Here is a 21,608-nt window from a genome sequence, read left to right on the forward strand (position 1 = left end):
GTGAATCCAGTCCAAGTATCTCCTGGAGAGGGAGGTTGGCAGGGCACCATTTTAGGGAGGGGCCACCTATACCTGAGATTCAGAGCAGCCTTGCGTTGGTTTCCTCTCCAAACTCTTAAGTAACTGGGTGAGGCATTATCCTGGTAGACACCCAGGATCAAGAATAAAGGGTCAGGGAACTCCAGTCACGCCAGCAAAGGCTGAACATCCCAGACCCAATGCCGTAATTAGAACCCAGAATCAGCCTGAATTTCTGTGGAATTGGAAGCAGTAGAATTGGTACCCCACCCTATTCCTATTGCAGGCTTGCTGGGATCATCCAAGATGGGTCAAGATTCTGTCTGCCTCTTTTGCCTACCAGAAACAGCAGAAGCATCTTGACTAAAGTGGGCACTGCCACAGAACTATAGACCCTAGAAGATAACCACGTGCTGATTTTTCTTTATTTTTTTCTTCTGTTTTCTTTTCTTTTTTCTTGTTTGCTTTTGCTTCTTCTTGAATGTAAACATTATTTTTAGGATTTTTTGTTTTTGTTGTTATGTTTAGTTCTTGTTTTTACCTTTTCTTTCTTTTACACCAATTTCCCAAACTTAGGTCATCATACTTTGTCTCTGAGCCTTGTTGTAATCTGTCTTCTATTGTTTCTTTGGTTTTTTTCCTCTTAAGCCTTTTAAATTCTTACCTAAGAGTAAGAACACTCTATTCAAGGGATATTTGCCATATGTTATTTTCTAATTTGTTTTATATTTTGTTATATAGCTATAATTAAGTACTCATTGTTTAAGGTGACAAATTGATAGTTACCACAGCTTGTCATGTTCTAGAAAAACATGTTGTTATTATTACTGATATACTACTTTAGCCAAGATAACAGTTGTGGGTATCAGTTGTTTACCTGGTATACCAATGTTAAAATAGTATGGAGATCATAAACAATACTGTAGTGCAGCACCACAGAACTTGGTGCTAGCCAAATAGGCATCAGTTTCTCATCCCTAATAAACTGAAAAGAAAGGGTGTTGAACAGACTCGGAAGCTAGCTGCACCTTGAAAACATCTCTGTAAAGTAATCAGTTCCTAAGGATATCCCAGTACTAGTGACAAAGCTACCTACCATAAACAATTTACAAGCATGAACTCAGACAAGACATTCTAAAAAACAGAAAATGAGAAGACATGAAGGAAGATGCAACCCCAGAACTCTGTTTCACTCGAGACAAATCCAGAGGACACTGTGAGGGAAGAAATAAAAAATCACCCAGCTGAACTTTATGAAATGGTGGCAGTGAAAGTAACAAAGTTAATAAATGAAACTATAGGAGAAACCTAGTCAGAAGTAATTGTTCTGATAGTTAAAATGACTATGACCATAATGAAGGACACAATTAGGAAAATCTAGAGTAAATGTAAATTAAGAAAACAAACAAACAAACAAAAAAGCTTAAGAAAGTGGTAAAAACCATAAATCCCCAAGATAGGAAAGAATTGCATTCCATTTAACGGATTCAAACAGATATCAAAGAATTTAAAAATTCTTTTGAAAATATATGCAGCTGAATCAATCAATCAATGTTTATGCTTAGTGATCATCAAATTAAAAATCATTAAAAATATCAAGGGGCAAAAATAATCTAATAGCTGCTAAATGTTGCAAAGAAAGATAACAAAATTGATAGGAATCAATGAAAAAAATCAGAAAATAGCACAAGGAACATTTAAAAGCCTGGTTATAGAAGTAATGGCAGAAAATTTCCCACACATGCAAAAAAAAATATTGACTTACAGATAAGTGTGGTATATATAACCCAATTGATCCATGATCAGAAAAAAAAATACATCAAGGCATATTGTAGTCAAGATTGTAAGAATTCAGCACAAGAACAGAATATTAAAAACTGTTATAGAAAAGAAACAACTAACCTATAAAGGAAAGCCCATCCGAATCACAGGACACTGCTCAACCAAATCCCTTAAGTCAAGGAAATCTTAGAGTGTAATTTTTCAATGCCTAAAAGAAAACACCCACTCAAATTGATTTACTCTGCACAATTGTCTTTCAAAGTCAGTGGACAAATAAAATACTCCCATGGTAAACTGCACCAAAGAAATGACCATCCAACCAGAACTCCAAAGATTTTGAATGATATTCTCGAAAAAAAAGACAATGAAGACAACAATTCCATGAATCTCGTGGAATGAATCCACTAGAAAAAAGAAATCAATTAAGCAGAGGGGAAAGAAAGTGAACCAACAATAGGAAAATAATACGACAAGAATAAGTCCGTATATATCAGTTATAACCATCAATGTAAATAGTCTCAATTCTCAAACAAAGAAACAGATTGGCAGAATGGATCAAGAAACAAGATCATACAAGAAATATATTTAACTCAAAAATAAATTAATAGATTGAAAGTCAAAGGATAGAAAATAATATTCAGGAAACAGTATTTGAAAAAAAAAAACAGGAACCAGGATTTTAGAAAAAACAGGGATACCTATTCTATTTGCAGTCAAAGTGTATTTCAAGTTAAGACTGATGAGAAGAGACAAAGAAGGTCATTACATACTTGTTGAGAGAAAACTCCAAGAAATAATAATCATAAATATATGTGCACCAAATACATCACACCCAACTACATAAAAAAATAATGCACTTGAGAAATGAACTAAGCACTAATACATTTGCAACAGTAAATGTCAGTACTTCACTGTCACAAATAAATCAATTAGACAAAACATCAGTAAAGAAATATCAGTGCTGAAACAAACCTGTGAACAAATAGACTTAGTAGATACCAAGAGAGTATTCACCCAACATCAACAGAATACAAATTATTCTCAGCTGCATGTGTGCATCCTCCAAAGTAGAACACATAGTATCCCACATAGCATAATAAAGTAAAAGCAAAAAAATCTCATACATATTATCGGATCATATAAAATTGGAAGTCAATGGCAAACCACAAAAAATTGCATAAACCCATGGAAATTAAATATCATCCCACTGAACAATCAGTAGGTTACAGATGAAATTAAAGAAATTAGACAAGTCATCCTGTTACATAATAATGCCAGTACAATCTACTGGAACTTATATAGAATGAATGGAAATCAGGCCTACAAGGAAAATATGTAGTGATGAATTCCCACATCAGAAAAACAGGGCATGCTCAAATAAATAAACTAATTTTGAACCTCAAGCTTTTAGAAAATAAAAAACAAGATAAAACCAAAGTGCATGCAAGGGAGAAAATTCTAACATCAGAGCACAAGTTAATACATTTGAGACTTAAGAAAACTGCACAAAGAATCAATGAATCAAATAATTTTGTAAATAATCACGTTAGCCTTCCAAAGTCTTTTATTCCTTTTCAAAATCAGTTTAATGATTTCAAGTCTATTGGGTTTTTACAGAAATTTTTTATCTTCAAAGTTTCATCTTAAAATGTTTCTTGAAATTTTTAATTTCTCTGTGACATTTTCTAGTTTTCTGTGTATGGGTCTTATAAATTTTATGGTGAGATTTGTCACTACTTTATATCTTAATACTCTTGCAACCAATGTGTTTTGTTTTTGTTTGTTACCATGAAGTGGAAGTATAGTTGCTTTTCAATAAACATTTTTTAAAAAATAGTTGGTCCTTTGAAAGTATAAATATAATAGACAAACCTTTAGCCAACCTTATTTTAAAAACAAAGGAAAATAATAATTGAAATTCATTTAGTTAAGAATGAAAAGGGTGAAATCCCAACAAATACAGAAGAAATCCAGAAAATCATCAATACCAACTTTACTACCAATAACCTAATAAGGTGGAAAATGCAGAAGAATTAGACAGATTCCTTGATACATATGAATTATGAAAGCTGAATGAAAAAGATAAAAAGTCTAAATAGCCCAATATCAGTCAATGAAATTGAAGAAATAATTTAAAAACTAGCAGCCCAGGTCCTGATGGATTCACTACTGTATTCTACAATAAATCTAGAAAAAGTTGTAATGTCATTAGTCCTTATACTGTTCAATGAAATTGAAATGGAAACAAAAATTCCAAAGTCATTCCTGGAAGCAAGCATTACCCTGATAAAAGAGAAAGAGAGACAGAGATAGAGAGAGAGAGAGAGCCAAGCAAAGAAGAGAATGCGAGGCTAATCTCCTTAATAAATATAGATGCAAAAATCTTCAATAAAATACTAGCAAAAAGAATACAGCAAATCTTTGAGAAGATTACACACCATGACCAAATAGGATTCATCTCAGGGATTCAGGTGTGATTTAACATATGCAAATCAATAAATATGATATAATCACATAATCATCTCAATACACTAAGAAAAAGCATTTGAAAAAGCCAAACTGCCATTCATAATAAAAAAAGTCTCCAGAAAATTAGTATAGATTCTCTTTAACACAGTTGAATAAAAGCTATCAATATGATAATAGATAAGATCATATTAAATGATCAAAAATGGAAAGCTTTCATCCTAAAATCAGTAATAAGACAAGGATGCTTCTTACACCACTTATATTTAGCATGGAATCTGAATAGAAACATTAACCAAGTGAATCACACCTGTGAACAACTGGACTTGATAGACCTATACAGTGTTCCATCCCACAATATCAGAATATACATTCTTCTCAGCAGTACATGGGATATTCTCTAAAATAGATCATATACTAGCCCACAGAACATATTTAAATAAATGCAAAAGAATTGAAATTATTCTATGCATGTTATCAGGACCATGAAACTAGAAATTGATGATAAAGTAACTGCAGAAATCCCATAAAAACATGGAAATTGAATAATAGACTCTTGAGCAATCAGTGGGTCACAGAAGAAATTAAAACCTACAAGCAAACAAAAATACAAATACAATTTACCAGAATTTCTGGGATGCAATGAAAGTAGTCCGCAGAGGAAAATTTATTGCACTGAGCTCCCACATCCGGAATACAGAACAAACACAAATAAACAACCTAATGCTACACCTTGAACATCTAGCAAAAGAAGAGCAAGTCAAGCCCAAAGCCCAACGAAGGGAGGAAATTATAAAACTCACAACAGAAATTAATGCAATAGAGACTAAGAAAACAGTCCAGAGAATCAATGAATCAAAGAGATGATTCTTTGAGAGACTATATAAAATTGATAAGCCCCTCAACAACCTTATTAAAAAAAAGGAAAGATAAAGCTCAAATTCATGCAATAAGGAACGAAAAAGGCAAAATCACTACAGACTCTGTGGAAATACAGAAGATCTTCAACACCTATTTCAAAAACCTTTACTCTCATAGGTTCAGTAACAGAAGAAATGGGCAGATTCCTAGAAACATATGAAGTACCAAAGCTGGGTTAAGAAGATGTAAAACTGCTGAATAACCCAATTTCTATTAATGAAATTGAAAATGTAATTAAGTCCTTACCTAAAGAAGAAGAGCCTGGGCCCAGACTGATTCATGGCGAAATTCTACAAGAAATACAAAGAAGACTTAATGTCAACACTCCTCAAACTCTTCAATGAAATCGAAAGTGAAGCATTTCTATCTAAATCATTCCTGGAAGCAAATATTACTCTACTACCAAAACCTGAGAAAGACCCAATTGAAAAAGAGAACTACAGGACAACCTTCCTAATGAAAACAGATGCAAAGGTCCTCAATAAAATATTGGCAAACACGATGCAGCAAATCATCAAGAAGATTATACACCACGACCAAGTGGGATTCATCCCAGGCATGCAGGGACGGTTCAACATATGTAAATCAATAAATGTAATCAACCATATCAATAAAGCCAAAAGTAAGAATCACATGATCGTTTCTATAGATGCAGAAAAACCTTTTGATAAGGTTCAACATTCATTCATGATAAGAACCTTACAGAAAATTGGAATACATGGTCTTTACCTCAGTATGATAAAGGTGATCTATGACAAACCAACAGCCAGCATCATAGTAAATGGCCAAAAACTGAAGGCCTTTACCTTAAAACTATTCAGCATAGTACTGGAAATACTAGCAAGAGCAATTAGACAAGAGAGAGAAATAAAAGGGGTAAAGATAGGAAAAGAGGAAGTTAAATTATCATTATTTGGGGCTGGGGATTTAGCTCAGTGGCATAAGTGCCTGCCTTGCAAGGAGGTACCGGTACCAATAAAAAGGAAAAAGAAAAAAAAAATTATCATTATTTGCGGATGACATGATACTCTACATTGAAGACCCCAAAACTTCATTGAAAGTCGCCTAGAGATAAAGAGATAAATAAATTCAGCAATGTAGCTGGATACAACATAAATATTCAAAACCCAATAGCATTCTTATACACTGACAACAAAGTAACTGAAAGAGAAATAAGAGAAGCCACACCCTTCACACTAGCATCCAAATAATGAAAATGTTTAGGAATTAATCTCATAGAAGATCTATACAGGGAAAATTATACTACCCTGAAAGAAGAAATTGAAGAGGATCTCAGAAAATAGAAAGACATCTCTTGTTCATGGATAGGAAGAATAAATATTGGGAAAATGGCCATTATCCCAAAATTGTTATACAGATCCAATGCAATCTCAATAAAAATACCATCAACATACCTCATAAATCTAGAGAAATCACTCCTAAAATTCATTTGGTACCAGAAGAGACCTAGAATAGTACAGACAGTTCTAAACAGCAAAAGCAAGGCAGGCGGCATCATCCAATCCCTGACTTGAAGTTATGCTACAAAGCAAATGTAATAAAATCAACATGGTACTGGAATCAAAACAGAGCCGAAGATCAATGAAATAGATTAGAAGATACAACCACAACTACAAACACACTCAACCAAATTATATTTGATAAAGGGGTCAAACATGTTCACTGGAAGAACGACAGCCTCTTTAACAAATGGTGCTGGGATAACTGGCCTTTATACAAGCTACAGACTAAACCTAGACCCGGAGACTCCTATCTCTCACCACAAACTAACCTAAAATTGAAATGGATCAAGGATCTAAATATAAAACATTTAATTTGCTGGAAGATAAAATAGGTAAAGCTCTTGAAGACATAGATGTTGGCAAAGTCTTTATGGACAAAACCCTGACATCACAGGAAATATGACCACAAATTCCACAGGACCCACAGTTGAGATCTCATCTTACTAAAATGCTTTTGTGCAGTGAAAGAAACCAACAGAGTGAAGAGACAGTGCACAGAATTTGCCAGCTATTCCTCAGAAAAAGAATCTAAACTATATAAAGAACTCAAAAAATTAGAAATTCTCTTCCCCAATGTAAAGATCCAATATAAAAATGGACATCTGAAATGAATAGATATTTCTCAGATGAAGAAGAACAAACAGGAAATAAATACATGAAAAAAAGTATTTATTTCTTGAATCACTGGTTATTCAAGAAATGCCATGTAAAACCACACTGAAATTGCTTCTCACTCCAGAAAGAATGTGGTTGAGAAATCAACCAATAAGGAATGCTGGTGAGGCCTGTGCAGTAGAAGGAGCCCTTCTTCATTGTTGATGAGAATGTAAATTGGGCAACCATTATGAAAATCAGCGTAGCAGTTCCTCAAAAACTGAAACTAAAGGTTCCATTTGATCCGGCTATTCTTGTTGGTTTTTTCCTGAACGAGTTAAAAGCATCATATCACAATGATATATACACACCCATATTTATAGCAGCACAATTTGTAATAGCTAAATCTATGCATATTACTAAGGTTTTAGAAAAAAAAAAGATTATTTGACTCTAATCTTGCAAAGTGAACTTTTTGATTAGCTTTTTTGAAAGACCCACATTTCATGGACTGGTTTTAGAATGTCATGTGTAAAATAATAAAACTCCAAAACTAAAATCTACAAGCCACGAGCCTATGTAAGACAGGCTGTAAAAAAATTTTATTTTTATTCTAAAAAAATTTTATCTCTTAAGAGGTTGATCATATTTGAAGCATACTGTAGAAGTAATACATATAATGAATATGGTCTTGTTCCATTTACTTATGCTTTTTCTTCACTGTCTCCTTCACAAGACCCTGAGGCATGTATGCTCAGTGGACAGAAACAGCTCAGTGCGACTGAAGTAGAGAGACTTAAAAATAGTGGGGTGAGGAGCCCAGACTGCAGTTTCTGTAGAGTTTGTTTTACTAGGTGGGACCTTTGGTACACTGGGAGCCATCTGGTGAGCATTAGCTAGGAGTTTTACACTTCTTGCTGTGGCTGCTGTGTGGAGGAACTTGTTAGTGGAAATGGAAACAGACTACAGGATAGGAATCTAAGGCTGTGGTTCATTAGAGAAATGATAATGGATTAGACTAAGGGAGGATAGGACATCTAGAACCTATAAAACTCTACTCTTGCAAAATACAAAAGAAGTGGTAAAATGATCCTTGAAATGGGAATATCTGGAACTGAACTTTGAAAAATTAAACAGGGATCACCATGAACATATAGAAAGGAAATAAGACCAAGGCTTTGTGAGAGTTGCAGAAGAGAATGGAGCTGGCATGAATGGGGCACACCCCATTTCTCTGCTCCTGAAAGAATATCATAGTGGAAATAAATTAATGTAAGAGAGTGGTTTTCCCATTGGAATCACATGAGAATTTTAACACATACTCGTACTTGGATGTTCTGATATGCTTGATATGGGATGTGAGCTTGTATTGAGGTTTGTAAAAATCTAAAGCTGCTGTAATTAGCAGAAAGGGTTACAAAGTAAAGAGGTAAAATCTTCAGTATAAGTACTTATCACTTAGAAATTCTGAGTCTAGCAAGAAATAAATAAAACAGGTTGAGTATGTACACTTTCAAATAGAGAAGAATAGTGCTTTTGGGACTCGCTTTTATCCCCACCCTTTTAATTCAGTATTTGTAGAGAATACAGACTGGGTAGAGAATGTGGAAAATAAGAGAATTCCCCCTCAAACTGTTTATTTAAGACAAAAATTCCTGGAACTCCACCTTGAAATACTGAATATCTGTGCCTAGGAATACTTAATTTTAGCATGTTCCCCTTATGACATAAATTAGATAAACACTATAAAAATCTCATTGCATCTGCCTTTAAGTAGAGTGAAGCGCTACTATGGCTTGTATCTAGATGTCTCCTCAAAGCCTCTGGCAGTCATGTGTGGCGCTTTGCCAGAGGTGGCTGCATCTAGACTATGTGATTGATCATGGTGCAACACTAGGATTAAGGGTAGGTGATTATTAAATAAGTAACTGATTGGTTTGGCACTGCTGCAATCCCAGTAACTTGGGTACAGCGTAAGAGACAGAAAGAGGCTCATCTTCTCCCTCCCTCCCTTTTGCCTTTGCAACCTTCTGCCTTCCATAAACTGGTCTCCTCCGCGAAGCTACCCTGCTTTGGAGCCAGCAGATCATGGATGGAAACTCTACAAACTGAACTAAATAAACCTTTCCTCCCTTAACTTGTGGGTGTTGGGTGTTTTGCCTCAGCAAAGAGAGAAAATAACTAAGATAAGTGCACTGGCAAAAAGGACTGTGTACCCAGTGACCTAGTGTGGGAAGAGTACAGATGTGAGTAATTGAATCCTCTGGCTAGAGTCCAGGTGAAAGCAGTGACCTCAGTGTCTTAAATACATAGTACAATATGTAGACAAATTCTCTTAGAAATAGGCTTGGTCAAGAAGATTAATGGTATGTGGAAAGGTGGGGGTTAGATTGTGGAGAGATTTAGGATGCACAGGAAGAGGAGGGGACCCTGAATTTGTTGAATGGCTGAATGCATTAATTTTATTGTTTTTATGCTTCCTCAGAACATTGCTATGTCCATACCCACACTTATGAAAACAAGGTAAGCAGGTGAATTCACTTTGTAATGGGTTGTATCTTCATGATTTTGATGTTATTCTCTAGGGTTCTGGTACCAGAATCACAATATTAATGTCTGCCTTCTCCAACCTAACCCATCCTGTTTGTTAGAAAATGAAACTAAGACTATCTTTGACCTGTACTGCACATCTTTTTAGATTCTAAAGAGAGATGATATTTATCAGCTCTTAGTTTTTCTCTACTATTTTTTTTTTTTTTGGAGCAACTATTTTGTTCATTTACTCAGTACGTCTATCCAGTGTTAGAACAAATAATATAAAGAATATAGAGATATGAGGTCCAAGACCTGCTGGTCCAATCACAAAAGCTCATAAGAGAAAAATCACATTGTTAAATATACCCAGGGAGACTTTATGGTCTTGATAAAGATCCTAGTGTTCAGAGGAAAGAGTAAAATTATTTTGTCTTACAGAGAAATTTTAGGAATCTTTTTGGAAAAAGTTGCTTATCTTGCAATTTGGACAAGATCTAGAGAGTGGGTACTAGAGTATCTCAAGCAAGAAAAGACAATGTATACATACAGGAATCTACTGGAAAATATTCTCATTTGACTGGCATACCGCACACGAAGTGTTCTGCAACAGAAGATGAAAAACTATGGGGAAGTATATTAAGAAGAGGTGGGGTAGCAAGTGCAAAATGTACTTTATTCTGTTGGCAGTGAGGCATCTTTGGAAATTTTTCAGCAGGAAAATGGAAGGGAAACTTAAAATTATTGGGGAATGTGCTATGCCTGTGCCAGGCACTATGTTTTCCACAGTTATTCCAAGAGATTAGGGGTCAGGTTATGTACACAGAGTAATTAGACAGGAGATAGGAATGTTGCTGTCATATCTTTTTAAATGTAATTACTTTGGCATATAATGTTATAAAAAAAAACCTTTCAAATGTTTTGCTTTGTTAAGTAAATATCGGTTGGCTCTTAATTTTACATGCTCTCAAATAAGGCAATAAACAAGGAGTCTAGATCTCTCTCGGAGCACCAATTCTTCAGGGCAAGCACAAAATGTAGCAGTAGGAAATAAGCAATGATAAGTGATACTTGGAAAATTAAGAAGAAAAGATTGATGTGACAGAGAGTGATCTAGTGGCTTCTTTACATTGGATGAATAGGGAAGGCCTTTCTTAGAAGTAAAATTTAACGAGATTCTTGAGTAACAATTGGAGCCAGCCCTGAGAAACTTGTGCATGAGGGTGGAGAAACATTCCATGCAAAAAGAATGTTTAATGCCAAGGAAAACTGCAATGGGAAGAAACTTGAAGACTTCAAAAATAAAGATTGAGGAAGGACCAATGCCATATTTTAGTAAATGGAAGTCAGGAATGAAGTTTAAGTTGATTGTCAAGTTGCAAACTTGGGGACTGAAGAGCATAGCAGCATTACTAAGAAATTGTTCCATATCTAAGTAAAGGCAGTGATTTATTCTGGACATAGGAAGTGTCAGGGTCTGAGGTTAATAATGTTGAGAGAATAACCAACAAATACAACTCGTGTTAGGGGTGGAGCTCAGGGGTGGAGCACTTGCCTAGCATGTGTGACGTTCTGGGTCTAGTACTGAAAATAATCACTTAAAAATAATTAAATGGATAAAATAAAGCAGAGAGGGAACTAGAACATATGATCTCAGAAATGAGAAAGGGGACTAGGGTAAGGATAAGAAAGGTAAAAGTGGGTAAAAGGATAGAAAAGAATCAAAACATAGAAGTATAAACCAGTTCCACAGAATGAATATCACTGTTCTCTATTGCCAGCATGCACACAGACACACATAGATGCACACACAAAAGAAGTGGAGGGCAGGAGGCTGGGAGAGACAGAGACAGAGTTACCCATCTCCTGATCTGAGTGTGCAAGTGGGTTGGCATTAGGGCTACAGATTTGAAAGCCATGGGCCAAAGGTAATTCTTTGAGGCAATTCTAAAAATAGGTATAGCCAAAAACACTGAATAGGAAGTATTATCATTTAGATCTAAAATATTCCCCAAATCTCATGGGTTTGGAGGGTGATTAGATCATGGGGCACTGTACTTACCAGTGGATTCATTTCTTGATGAATTCAGTAGCCTAATGTGGTCTTAAGTAGTGAGGCCTGGTTGGAAGCGTGAGTCACTGAGTATGTGACCTAGAAAAGTATATTCTTGTCCCCAGCTCCTACACGAAAGAGAAACCCTGCGGTGCAACACTGGGGATGGCTCCTGTTGGGGAGCTAGGCAATGGCTTGAGAGATGGAGAGACAACCAGGAGATTCCAGAGTTTGAGCCCCTGAGAACAGAAAGAATTGTGTTCTCTCTATTCTAGGATACAGTTGACCCACAAGTAACCCTGTGGTTTTATTTTGTTTTGCTTTCTTTGTCTTCTTTTGTTTTGTTTGAAACTAACACAGTGAGGATGATCCAGCTATGACGAATCATTCCACTCACTCTAAGTTTTGTATATTTTATATCATTTGTTTGGGTGCATTCAAAGTTAGAATAGCAGTCCAGATTGCTAGAGTGAGTTTAAACTCAGTTTACTGTTTTTCTTTAACATTTTTCAAGCATGCTTTGTAAGATGCTAAAATGTATCGTTCACGGGACAGAAATCAAATGGTTGCTTTCAAAGCTGCCATTTCAGGTGAATTATGATGTTTTAAAATACTATTTTAGATTTGACCACCAGGTGGCGTAAACATGATTTTTATATTTTTCAGTGCATGAGTTCACGTGAGTGATTATTAATACCAGGAAATCATAGTTGGTAGTGACATTATGTAATGATATTTGACAATATTTAAAATGAAGCTCTTCTGTTTCACCATCTGTATATACATCTGCAGTTTTTCAACAAGTATGCAGATCACCAACTAGTATATATTGGGATTGCAGACCTCAAGTGATGGAATAAATAAATAAACTGCCCTCCAGAATCCTTTCTTTTCAGTAGAAAGTCCTTATACATCCAGAACTGGTTAACAGGTAAAATAATTGAAGTAAATGTAAATACAAAATAGGCCAGGCAGTGTTTTTTCTCAGCCTGGGGAGACCAGGGAAGATTACATGATGATTTGAAGCAGATTTTGAAGAGGAAGTACATTCCTGGGTTAGGGTGTAAACATATACCACACACAGGGGGAAACAATGAGTAAAAATATATATTGTATTGAATGTTGGTTTACGTTTTAGTGAACTGTAAGTATTTTAGTGTTTGTTTCATAATAATAGGGTAAGGATGAAGACAAGGCTTTAGGCGCACAGTAAGAACTCTTGTGCCTTTCACATGGAAATGTGGAGGACCCTGGTCTGTAATGTAAGGGAACTCTTAGGAAGATTTAACAACAGAAGTCCTGTGATAAAGTGGTATTTTAGCACAATGAGTCCTAGAGGAGGAAGAACTAGAGGCAGGCAGACCAGTGAGGTGAGCATAATGTATTAATTGTTGATTCAGATTTGTGATGGCTAATTTATGTGTCAATTTTCCAGAGCTATGGGGCACCCAGAAATTTGGTCAAATATCATTTTATGTACTGAGTTTTTAGATGAGACTATATGGTTGAGTAGGCTGGATAAATCAGATTGGATTTTCTTTCCCAGTGCAAGTTGTCCTCAATCAGGCAGAACTCAGAATAGAACAAAATGCTTCAGATTCACCATGAAATAATAAATGGGTTTAAGATGAAATTAAAATTGGAAAGAAAATAAAAGGGATGAGGCCACAACAAAATGGAACAGAAAGTTTTTGGTATCCAAAGGGACATAATCTGTTGTAGACAGAATCTGTAGGTTTTGTTATAGCTTTTAATGAATATCTAATTATGTTTACTTTTGTATATAGTTTCATTATTTAATATAGATTTCTCATCTGTATTTATTAAGAATAAATATTTATTGAGTACTTAATGTAGCCAAACTATGCTGTGTCAATATATGTGTAGTTTATTATTATTAAAACCACTAAATAAATGGGCAAGTCACATACACTAAGTTGGAAAAATACTGTATCAATCAGGCATATCAGTCCAATAATAAGTTAAAGAGAAACCTCACCATGCTTCACCTTAGACCCTCTTAGAAAAATCAGAAATTACACAGGAGCTGTAGTCACATGTGTTTGTTCTTTTTTTTTTTTTTTTTTCTGTTCTTTGAGTATAATGCCTTGTTAACCATGCTTTGAGATTTGTGTTGAATACATAGATCTAATCAAATAAGTAGACACTTACGTAACTATGAAAGACTTATTTAATAGAAGAGGGGTATATTACTGTATATTTTCATGCTATATATTACCCTACCAATGATGGACATTTTAAAGTCTTATACTTATGAATAAATATGTTATTTATGAATATTGTCATATATTATAATCCATTAATAGTATCACTTAAATGTTTAAAACTAAGAAACCATGTTTTCTACATTTTTCATAATATGAGGGCATAAAGTCGCACTTGCCTGCTGTTATTATATGGAAAATAGTTTGCAGTGACATAAATGAATGCCATGTAAATTGTAGTCATCAAAATTTTCAACATTGAGGACAGATTTCTTTATTTATTTATCTTTAGTTATTTATCTGGAACTGTTGGCTAGTTTTTCCTCCTGCTAGTTCTGTTGTTTTCTGAAACATTTTAAATAAGTACTATAATAGTGATAGTATCCATTTACTCTACCTATTACATATCTATTTAATCTAATCTTTTTAATTTGTTTGGGTAATTGTTGTGGTTTGGTGTAAATTGCCGAAGAGTTGATCTTGGCTCATAGTTCATGGTGTGAGGTGAGAAGAGGCAATCTGTCAGAGCTGGCAGCAGGCACAGTTTAGGATAAAGTGTCTCCATCTACAGATGGTATCGTAGTTATGTGATAGAACCAAAGAGATGATAAGAGACATAACCTTCCTTCCAGAAGCTTATAAATAAGTGAAAAACATAAGTTAATTGATACGTACTGTACTGGGTATTACAGAAGCCTCTTTAGTGTAGTTCAAAGGTGACTGAACATGGAACTGAAGAAATTAGTCCCACTTGCTTGCTGTATAGCTTTCCTTAGATCTCTTGGCCAAGTGGAGCTTGCATCTTTGAATGAGTTAGGGATTCCAAGAACATACATATTCAGTAGGACTGCTTTGTAAAATTAAATATGAATATCATATCTTTATTTAATTTTATATTTAAAATTTAAAACTGTAACCTGATTGTGTACAACCTTACGTGGCCCTCTTTTGTGGAGTTGGTAGATTCCTTATGACACTGAGAAGAGATTGCACTTTTTGTGTTTTTTCTATATTGGCATCTTGAACATCTACCCTCATGACACTTTTTTAAGTGTACAGTAATAAGATGAGCAGACGAAAGCATGGTCACTTTTTAAAATTCTTTCGCATGCATGTGTAGAGTTTCTTCTTTCCAATTTGTACTTGGCGTGGATGAAGGAGATAGCATGGAGTGGTTATGGCTTGCTAGAGACATACCAGCAAGCGATGAGGGAGAAACCACAAATCAGCCTTTGAAATTATCATCCGTGAAGTTTAGTTTACAGTGATAGAAATTTTAAGAGGTTAATGAAATTGTTCATTTTCTTGTGGAGAGTCATACAGCTCTCATGAAATAGAAGTATAAACCTGAATAATTACAATAACCACAGTTTCCCTTTATTTTTTAATGTGTGTTTTGAGATGTTATTTTTATACAGGGTATATTATATAGGGATAATATATGGGTCTCCAAGTAATATAAGGGAAATACTATAACTCCTAACCTGCTAGATATCTGAAACACTGAATTTGTGTTCTGTAAAATCAAGGAATGAATTCTATGAACAATGGAGGTTAAAGTTTTAGGAAGAATTTATTGAGAAACATAGCTTTCTATCTAAAAGAGTCAGAAAGGGGCTTGAAAGTGGGTTACCCACTAACACCTGGCCCCTTCTCAAGAAGCAAAGTTGAGCAAAGTTACAAAGTAAGATGGGTTCAAGGTAGGACAAAACTCGAGGCAACTAGATTACAAGTTTAGTTGCTTAGGTAATATGGATCCAATGGAAAGCCTTAGGGGATGTGAAGTAGGACAAAACTAGGATGAGTCTATAAGATCACAAGCACAGTTGCTTAGGTAATATTGATTAAATGGGGATCAAATCGCATAGCAAGAGCACAGGGACTGAACAAGGATTTCCCAGGAGGCAATGGGCTGGGGAAGCTTTAGTCCCCCACACAAGGTCATTGATACCTTTTTTTAATTGATACCTATTTAGAATATCAATCACTGCTGTTTTTCCCTAGGGGAAGCTTATAAGTATAGTTCTTCCTTTTTGATCTGAGGCTTGTCCTTCAACAAGTGCACCGCCAGCCACTCTTGTCTTCTCCACTGACCTCTGGAGGACCCATCCCTGTCTGATTGCCTATAAATATTCCTAAATAATTTAGGTATCTCTAATAATTTTCAAATTTTATCCTCATTCATAAAAAAGTGTTTGCTTTAAGCAATGATCAGATTGGCTTATTATAGAAATAGCCAAATACAGTTAAAGGCTTTGCATGTAGGTCATTGCTCAGAGTACAGCTATGCTTTTGAACTTTTAAAATTATTTCCTGGACTTGAAATTTAGATATTGTGATGATTAACAGACGCATAGCTGGATGCTTGTGGTGGTTATAATAGGAACCTTATAAATAAGTGCTGTGTCTATCATCAATTTCTAATGTTCTTAAAGGACAAAAGAAAAACAAATTATATTTACCAACTAAATGATATAAGAAGTAAAAGATACCCTTTTGCCACTTTTCCATAGCTAATGTCTTCCTATCTTCATAGGGAAATGTGACAGCCCAATAGAATCTCCTTGAATTTCCTATGGGCCAGTGTTAGCTTTCTGAATCTCTGAATTGTCTCACTGACTGCCTTCAGCCATATTCCTGAAGCCTTGACTGTTGCCCACATTCTCCAGGACCATGTCCCACCTGCCCTCCTTTTTTTCAGTATCTCTATCCTTGGCTTCTCCAGTGTTTTTCTTACCTATAATTGTTAAATTTCTCCCCACTTGAGTAAGTCTGCAGTTACTATCCTTATCTGATCAGAACGATTGGACATGCTTTAATTGTCTTCTTCCTATCTACTCTTTAGTGCAGTGCTTACTGATCTCTGTTTACCACACTGGATGACTGTCCAAAACTGTCACAGATAAGATTACCAATGACTTATTTCCTGTTCCTTCTCTCCCTTCCTTTCTTCCACCCATTCATTCTCATCTCTCCGTTCTCCCTTCCCTTCCCTTCCCTTCCCTTCCCTTCCCTTCCCTTCCCTTCCCTTCCCTCCCCTTCCCTCCCCTCCCCTCCCCTCCACTCTTTTTATTCTTTTTGTGGTATTAGGCATTGAACACAAGGCCTTTGCACTGAGCTACATTCCCAGACTACCTGACTGACTGGATGTCTCTCCTCTCTCTGTCTCTTTCTCTGCTTCTGTTTTTCTCTGTGTGTGTCTCTGTCTCTCTGACTCTTTCTGACTTTCTCTGTCTGTCTGTCTGTCTCTCTTTCCTATTTTGATACAGAGTCTTATTAACTCACTAAGTTGTCCCATCAGAGCTCCAATTTGAGATTCTCCTGACTCATCCTTCTGTTGTACTGGGATTGCAGACATGGACCAACACAGCCACTGGATGCTTGATGATTTTAAAATATGTTTTTTTCCGCACTGATATATGTGCACCCATGTTTATAGCAGCACAATTTGTAATAGCCAGATCTTGAAAATAATCTAAGTGTCCATGGAGGAATGGATAAAAAAATGTGTGGTATTTTTATACAATACTACTCAGCTATAAAGAATGATCACATGAGATATTTATAAATAAATGGGTGCAGCTTGAGACCATACTCATAAGTGAAATAAATCAAACTCACATGTATAAATACAGAATAGTTTGCCTAGTGTAAGAAATTTAAGAATACATAAAAGTATGTAGTAATCATGATTCCCTATTATATTTCTTTGAAGCCTTATAATGTTTTCATTCATTAAGTGGAATGGTTTTATTCTGGGTTGTTTGATTTTATTGTCTGTGATAGTATGAACAGCTATTTTGAAGAAAACAAGACATTATAATAGCTAGTGATGATTTAATATCATCTTGTTTTGAAGTCCCACCAAGCTTATGTTCTTCTGTCTCCATCAGTTTTATCATGTTGTATCTTATTGGATTTTATTATATGTGATAGTATAAACAAAAATTTTTATAGACAAGGAGATAATATAGTAACCATTGTTTGTTTTCTGTTAGTTGGTTCTGAATACTCTGTAATACTTTCATTCTCTTGAATGGTTTTACACTGTCTTTTTACATTTGATACTATAGTATATCAAGGTATACTCAAATATTTCAAGGAAAGAGACACTGTGGTAGCTAATGTTATGTTGGATTGTCTTGTGGTGAAACACTATGTTGCTTAAATTGTTCTGTTCTGACCTGTGTTGTTATGTCCTCTTTTATCTTAATCTTTTTTTAAATAAAAAAACATGGTTTTTAAATACTAGATTTCCTTACTGTTTGCCATTCCCAAGAACTGTTTGACTTTTGTGTCATAATCTTTATTTTATTCTTACAGTTTTAAACTATTCCTCTGCTATCTGTCTCATAATTGTTTTTCTCCACTCAGCCCTCCAGTACTGATTTATCTTGGGGTCCCTCTTTGGTCTTCTGTATTCATTCCTGCCCATACCCTCCTTGAGGGATCATGAGCATTTACAGAGTCTCAGACCTCACCTACTCATTATGAGTTCCTAAGATGTATTTACAGTCTAGACCTTCCTCCATTCTTAGGCTCATGTAGCCAATTTTTCAAGGAATATCTCTTCCTCAACTTTCTCATTAAAAAAAAAAAAAAGGTTGCTTCATAATACAGATGACCAAACTTTAACTCACAGTCTTTTTTAACGAAGCTCTTCTCTCTGTATTTTTACCTGTGCATTTGATAGCAACATCATCCAGCAAGTATTCTAAGTCAGAACTATGGGTGTATTTAATTACTTTTCCATTTCACTGCCTAAATCCTCTCAATAAGCAGGCTTGCTATTTTGTGTTCATTTCTGTGATCAATTGTCCCCTTTTTTTTCCAAGAAATTTCTCTGTTTATGTATTAGTCACTGTTCTCTCAGACAGGAAGACATACTACCTGACACCCAACATTAAGGAAAAAAAGGTTTACTTCAGTCACAGTTTGTGAAGGTTTCAGTCCATAATCAGCTGTCTCCAAGACAGGGTGGCATGGCACGGGGATAACACTTTCAGGTGGTAGAACATAGCAAAAACAATGAGGACATAAGGGGAGAACAAGCCTCTTTGTTCCCCCTTATATTATAAGCAGGCTACACTACCACCATTCCCACCAATCCCCCCAGCCATGCCTGTCCCAGGGTAAGTGCAGCAATCACACCACCTCTTTACCCTCCTCTTGAACCGACTCAGAATGTTTACAAAGTAAGAACCATGGCTCCCTGCTGAATCTGTTAAACCTCTAAACTTTTCTAGTTGACATAAGGTATCAGACATAACATTGTGTTACTGTCATCTGATAAGGCCATAGATGTGCTATTTAATTTAATTACTCATTCTTTGATTTTATACCTCACAAAATTTTGTTGCTCTTCTAGCCAACAGAGTACTCAAATGACCATTTAACTTTCCTGCTTTATACTTTTTCACATCTCGTTCCTACTCCTACCAGTGACAGAAATATTCATCACCCTTGAATTCATAGACAAATAATGTGCTTTCAAATGTTCAGTAACAACTTTTCATTTGGTTTCAATTTTGTTTTCATATGTTATTTATGATAATTTGGAAATATTTACGGTAATTCAAGCAAGATGTGGTAGGCATACATGTAACCCCAGCATGCTGTGAGGCTGGTGCAGAAGGATCACAAGTTTGAACCCAGTGCAGGCCACTTAGCAATTTAACTGAGACCTTCTCTCACAATAAGAAATAAATGGAGAGGTTAAGGCTCAAATATGATGCAAAGGTCCTGGTTTCAATCTCCAGTACTACAAAAAAATTGAACATATTTTTACCTTTTCTGTGTTTATGAGATAGCATGACTGTCAGGGCTATCCTCTATCCTGTCACTCATTTGAAAAGCTAACATGTAAAGATTAATTACCAATATCAGAAAGTAGCAAATTGAACCCTGTAGTTACTAAGTTTACCACTAGCTGCATACACACAGATAGAGATAGTACTGGTGTATATTTATACCTGTATATCAGGTGTTTATGAATGTGTGTATACTTTTTCCAAAAGAATGTTCATGTTATTAAAGTTTGAAATTCATTATACACACTACAGGATAAATTCTAAGGTTCTTAATATGTCTTACAGGGTCAATTTTTTTCTAGGTTCTACATATTTTTCTGTCTTAATCTCTTACCATATCCTTCCTATGAAAGTGACATCCAACTTTGTGTGACTCCTCACATACAAACTGCTTTTTTTCCTTCTGTACCTGTGCTCTTGTACTTACTCCTTTCATGAGTGAAATTCTCTTGCCTTTTTTCATTCCCTAACTTTAATTTTGAACTTTTATCTCTGCTTTATAAGTATATCCTGTATCACCTCTTTACTCAATTTTATGCTGCTTGTTAAGTGTTTAACAAATCTTTGCATCCATCATCCATTTAGTATTTAAAGTAAATAAAAGCAGTCTTTTTTTAATATGATAAAATTTAAGCTATAGGAAAGATAATCCTTCTATTCCTTTCTGTTTCAGGAAAGCTGACTTCCCAGGAAGTTAAAAGTTCTGAGAATACATTAAATCCGATGGAAGATTCTGGGTATGATTTATCAAGTGAGTGGGAAACAGACCTTTCAGAGTTATCCCAGCACTTTGTGGAGAGCTGCAGTCTCCCACCTTTTCCACCACTGCCTCTGGTGAAAAAAGCCCAGGCTACTCCAGAAAGTTCACTATCGTCTCACATGAAATTCTTGCAACATCTGCTTACGCTAAAGAATTTGACTGAATCAGGTAGCCTAGTGTTAACAGACTTAACCCATTCTGAAACGGACTCTTCCACTGTCTCTGATTCTGTTTCTCGCATGCTTGATGGCCTGATCACATTTTACCGTAACCCAAAGCTTCCTTTTTCAAAGTTTTGGACAGAAGCTGTTGATACTTTAGCAAGAGTGATCAATGATTCTAACCTCTCTAACCATATTTTGAAAACATGTTCTAAGAAGTTGGAAGAATTTCAAAATACCTTACTACAGATTCTTATAGGGAGAAGCCATATAAACCGGGTAAGTAATATAAATTAAGTAATTTAATTAAGTAAAATGTTAGTAATTTAAGTGAATCCTCCTCTTGGATAATCCTACTATAGACCTGTCACCTTGTGGCTTAGAGAGTCTCTGACCTTGATTTGCTCTCACTAGCAACTCTTAACTATTGTGTCTCTGGCTTCAGATTGCTAGGATACTGTTCTCTCCATTAGAGAATTCTGCTTCAAGTTTGTACTTACTTACTTTAAATTACTTTTTTATTTTATTTTAATCAACATGCTTGAATTCTTTGCTTATGTTTTATGCTGCTTATATTTAATTACTGTTGCTCAGAAAGCCTCAATACTTTTCAAAAAACTATTAACATTTAAGGTTTCTCGAAGTATGACTTCTGTGAGTGTTCTGTTCCTCGTGACAGATTGCATATACTGTATTGAATTTGTTCTTTTTTGCTATTGCATAGCAGATGCCATGAAGTCAAAGAATATTTTTTTTTCTTTAT

The 21,608-nt window shown here is 35.3% G+C and overlaps 1 protein-coding gene across 1 annotated transcript in view; it reads left to right on the forward strand.

Annotated features, from left to right (window-relative positions):
- Positions 1 to 21,608, forward strand: part of Mei4 (meiotic double-stranded break formation protein 4) — a 176,075-nt gene that overhangs the window by 48,295 nt on the left and 106,172 nt on the right. Inside the window, exon 3 of the mRNA XM_063226928.1 lies at positions 20,598 to 21,124. Coding sequence (XP_063082998.1) covers positions 20,598 to 21,124 — 527 coding nt within the window. The remainder of the gene's footprint in view (positions 1 to 20,597; positions 21,125 to 21,608) is intronic.

The sequence above is a fragment of the Cavia porcellus genome, unplaced genomic scaffold (genome assembly GCF_034190915.1).
Source record: "Cavia porcellus strain 051 isolate PalLab524CR breed Dunkin Hartley unplaced genomic scaffold, mCavPor4.1 scaffold_16, whole genome shotgun sequence".
In the NCBI taxonomy this organism is placed as follows: Eukaryota; Metazoa; Chordata; class Mammalia; order Rodentia; family Caviidae; genus Cavia; species Cavia porcellus.